The sequence below is a fragment of the Gavialis gangeticus genome, unplaced genomic scaffold (assembly GCF_001723915.1).
Source record: "Gavialis gangeticus isolate Ggan-Ray unplaced genomic scaffold, GavGan_comp1, whole genome shotgun sequence".
Lineage (NCBI taxonomy): Eukaryota > Metazoa > Chordata > Crocodylia > Gavialidae > Gavialis > Gavialis gangeticus.
In genome coordinates this window covers 138,753,312-138,757,735 of record NW_017729024.1, presented here as the reverse complement: position 1 = coordinate 138,757,735, position 4,424 = coordinate 138,753,312, and the positions used below count along the sequence as shown (strand labels likewise).

The window sequence follows — 4,424 nt, the reverse complement described above, 5'->3', positions numbered from 1 at the left end:
TGAGGGGCACCGGACAGCCGGGGGAGGGGGCGGTCCTCGGAGGCTCCCGCCGCCACACACCTTGTCCACGATGCTGTTGACCACGAGCGGGTTCTTCAGGACGTGCTGTCCGAGCCCGGTGTTGAACACGACGCCTGAGGGGAAAGGCGGCCGAGCCCGTCAGCGCAGCGTCCCCGCCCGGGATCCCCCCCCAGGGACACGGCCCGGTTGAGGCCGCTGCGGGAACCGACGCCTCGCCTCACCCACCCCTGCCAAGCCCAAGCCCAGGCCCAGGCCCCGCTCACCCGCGCCGCCGCCCTCCCGGCGCTGCTGCCGGGCCCGCCGCTCCGCCTTCGCCTTGGGCATAGTGCACTCGACCACACACGCACACCAGGTCCCGCGGACTAAGTATGTCCGAGCTCCGCCCGCGCCGGAAGTGAGGTTGGAGCGTGACAGCTAGGCTGGGGCCACAGCTCCCAAAACCCCCCGCGCTCCGGCATGGGCGCTGGCGCCGGCATACTATGTCACGTCCGGGGAGGTGCGTCTGCCGGCGGAACAATGGTCGCCCTGCGCCTCATGCTTAGCGGGCAGGTGCTGGGGTCCCCGTGTGTTGCTTGTGGCCGGCGGAGCAGCGGCCGGCTCGCCCCGATGTTGAGCCTTCCCTGCAGGCCAGCGCGGGCCCCAGGGCTGGACCAGGTGTGCAGTGGCGCAAGGCCTGGTCCTGGCTTGCGGGACCCGGCTTGGGGCCTCAGAGCCCAGTCCTGGGCAGGGGACGGTGTGGAGCCCTGGGGCCTGATCCTGGCACGTGGGGCCAGGTGGCGGTGGTATAGGGCCCAGGTCCTGATCTAAGCACTGGGCCCTGAGTCTGATGCAGACATGCAAGGCCAGGTGGAGGTGGCATGGTGCTTCATACTGGTGTGTGGGGGCCCGACCCCAGTGTGCTGGGGCCAGCTGGTGCTGCATGGGCTGAATCCTGGTGCATGGGGTACAGTCTGGCCCTGCACCACTCATCTGGTCACTGTGGCCAAAATGTTGAGCACTGCTATCCTAGTTTAGAGGTAAAAACACCACCGAGTAGGAGTAGGCAAGCCCTGGCATACGTGCCGCATGGCTTTGTGCTTAGCACATGTGCCTTGGGGCGGATGGTGGGGAAGTGGCTGGGGCTGCACTGCCACAATAAAGATTAGGCCCCTTGTGGCTCCCTCACCAGCCACCCTCCAACATCACAAGTTGAGGTTGTGGGTGTTTTTGCCAAGAAATGTTGCTCATGCCTGCCCTAGTGCTTGAAAGCAAAGGGATTAGTCCAACGTAGATATAAAAGCTTATCATCACAAGTTTTACAACCTTTTAATTAAAATATTTAATTAAAATATTTTAAAATTAATTTAAAAAACATTCATTTATCCTCTTCTAATTATATCGGTTAAATGATTAACTGATAAGAACAAAGCAGCTCAGACACAGCTGCTACTGGGAGTGGCTCCTGGGGCCCTTTGAAGGGGAGGGGATGAGGCAAAACCACACAACCCACAGGAAGACTTACCCTGCCAGGGAGGGAGGCATCTGTGAACCAGCAGCTAATTGCTTAATTGGGTGCTTAGGCTGGTCTGTTTTCCTCTTAGGCCAGGTGCAGGTTGGTTAAGTGAGTTTTGGTGAGCTGTCAGCCTCATCAGTAGCTCCACCCCTTGACAGTTGCTGACCTTGACAAAAGCCTTGCTGAAGTCCAGGTACACTATATCCACAGCAATCCCTTCATCCACCCAAATTGTTACTTTGACATTATTTGCTCATCAATCCATGCTGGCCACTTGTAAGCATTGGGAAGAGGAAAGGCTGATCACAGATGGCCTTCCTTAGGATATCCTCCAGTAACTTGCCAGATATTGAGGTAAGGCTATCCAATCTTGTTTCCTGGGTCCTCCTGCTTGCCCCTTTTAAAGACAGGCGCTACACTGGCACTTTTCCAGTCTTCTGGTACCTGACCTGTCTCCCATGACTTCAGGAATAGCATTGCCAAAGGCTCCAAGATCGCTTCTGCCAATTCCTTCGGTACCCTGGGATGTTTGTCAGGCCCTACTGACTTGAATCCATTCAGACCCATCAAAAGTTCTGACTGTCTCCTCATATCTCATCCCTCAGCTTGCTCCCTTCCTTATCCAAATAGGTATCTGGCTCCAGGATAATACTTTTGTGAGCACCGAGACAAAGTAGCTGTTGAGTAGCTTCACCTTCTGTGCATCTTTTGGTAAGAGTTCCCCTTGGCTGGTTAACAGGACCCCAGCTTCCTTGCTTCTTCTTTTCTGGCCAACACATGGAAATCTCTTCTTGTCTGCATCCTCCTTGGCCAGATACAGCTCCCTCTTCATCTCTGCCTTCTGATTTTGTCCCTGCAGCTTCTTGCTGTTTCCTGGTACACATCCTTGGTGACTTACCCATTCTTCCATCGCCTGTAAGCTTTCCTTTTGCATTTGAGGCATTTCAGCAGCTCCCTGTGCAGCCACGTTGGTCTCTTGCCATTCGTCTTGTGCTTCCATTATGTCCAGACGGTTTTTTGTTGGGCTGTCACTACTGTACCCTTTAGAACAGGGGTAGGCAAAATGGCCAATCTGCCTGGCAGCTGGACTCCATTTCCCAGAAGCCCCTGCCTGCATGGCTGGGGCCAGTCTCCATGGAGACCCCAGCTGCAGCTGGGCTGAGAAAGCTTAAGGCTGGGGTTGCTGTGGAGACCAGCCTCAGCTGCACTGGCAGGGCAGGTGGCAGAGCAGGACAGGGCTGCTCCAGAGCTGCTGGGATCTTGTGATGGGGGCAGCTTGCTCTGGAGCCAGGGGAGAGCCGCGGTCTGCAGCCTGCATGCTCTGGGCGGGGGCAGTCAGGCAGGGGGTTGGAGCTCTGCCCTTGCTCCAGAACAGGCTGTCCCAGCTGCAAGGAGCTGGGGCAGAGCTGCGATCTGCTGTATGTGTCCCTGCCTGGAGCATGCAGGCTGCACATGGCAGCTCTGCTGGTTCCTTGCAGTGGTGACTCGTAAGTTTCACTCATCTTGAGACGGTGGAAGTCCCCCATTCCACTGCTGTTCGTAGGGACTGCTGTTCAAATGGAGTGTTCACTATGTGCCCTACATTGAAATGGACCCTTAGTTAGCATTGCTCTTGGGTGCTGGTACTTAGCCCCGTGACCCAGGTGAGTTCCCTACACTGCCAGGGAAGGTCTGAGACACAAACAAGCACACAGCTGTTTCTAGCAACATCTCAGAAAGTGCCTGAATGTGCTTCTGTTGAAAACACTTTAAACTAAAGGCACTTTCTGGGCTTAGAGCAGCCTGCTGGGGACTCTCAGATATCAGTGTAATGGCTTTGCAAATGCATCCTTTATTATACACTGAAGGGCCCTAATTCTCTTCTCCCTTACACCAGTCTGTCATCAGTACTGGGCCACTGATTTGAACAAGTCCTCCCTAGTTTTTAACACAGAAAAGGATTGTGTTTAAATGGCCACAGTCATTTCCCCTGCTACTCAACTCAGTTCCTCAGGATGGACCTCCATTTCTGCACGCAGGCAGCCATCTTTACTCATAGTTTCATAGTTTCATAGATTTAGGGTCAGAAGGGACCTAGTAGACCTTCTAGCCCGACCCCCTGCCAGGGCGGAAGAACAACAAAACCCCAAAACAAGAAACGGGACTCAAATGAGTCCAGCCAGGTAGGCATCCAGCCTCTTCTTAAAGACCCCCAGGGTAGGGGCCAGCACCACTTCCCTTGGAAGTTGGTTCCAGCTCCTAGCCGCCCTAACTGTGAAGTAGTTTTTGCGGATGTCCAATCTATACCTCCTCTCCATCAACTTGTGCCCATTACTCCTTGTTATGCCAGCGGGCGCTAGGGGAAACAGCGTCTCCCCCAAACCCTTCTGGTCCCCCCTGGTGAGTTTATAGACAGTCACTAGGTCCCCCCTCAGCCTTCTCTTGTGTCTCCTCCAACAGACATTCATGGGAGAGACCTCCGTAGCTTTCTGACATTGGCACTGGGGTCAGACTAGGACTTTGAGGCAGAGGGTGCATTTTGTGGGTGCAACAGGAACCCCTGTAGGAGGAGTGGGCTGGTTTTGTTCAACCCCTGATGCTGTGCAGAAATACTGCTCTTGTGGGCTGGTCTATTTTCTCCAAGTCCCACTGTAAGAGTCTTCTCTTCCCTAGAGAAAGAAAAACAGGTTCTGATCCAAGTTACATCAGCACAAATCCAGTCTACTCAGTGAAGCCAGTGGAGTTCATCCAGATTTACAAGGAGCTGGGCTCAGGCCTCTTGCTTATACCATGGGTATCCTTCCAGGATTTCACTGCATTTCTACACAGGTCCAGTACATAGGAAATGTTCCCCTTTCACCTTTCAGGGGGACATGGCAGATGACAGAACAGGGAGCAATAGCAAGATTCTCTCCTTGGAGGTTTTTAAGAC

General features: G+C 54.5%; 1 protein-coding gene across 3 annotated transcripts in view; it reads right to left on the bottom strand.

The window, feature by feature from the left end:
• Positions 1–407, bottom strand: part of DIMT1 (DIM1 dimethyladenosine transferase 1 homolog) — a 20,748-nt gene extending 20,341 nt beyond the window's left edge. Inside the window, exons 1-2 of one of the 3 annotated variants that reach the window (XM_019517809.1) lie at positions 285–407; positions 61–140 (exon numbers count right to left, since the gene is read on the bottom strand). In XM_019517809.1, the coding sequence (XP_019373354.1) occupies positions 61–140; positions 285–345 (141 nt within the window). In that variant the 5' untranslated portion in view covers positions 346–407. Of the gene's footprint in view, positions 1–60; positions 144–284 lie in introns of all 3 variants that reach the window. The other 2 variants (XM_019517810.1, XM_019517808.1) reach the window with 2 other exon arrangements.
• Positions 408–4,424: the final 4,017 nt, after the last annotated feature.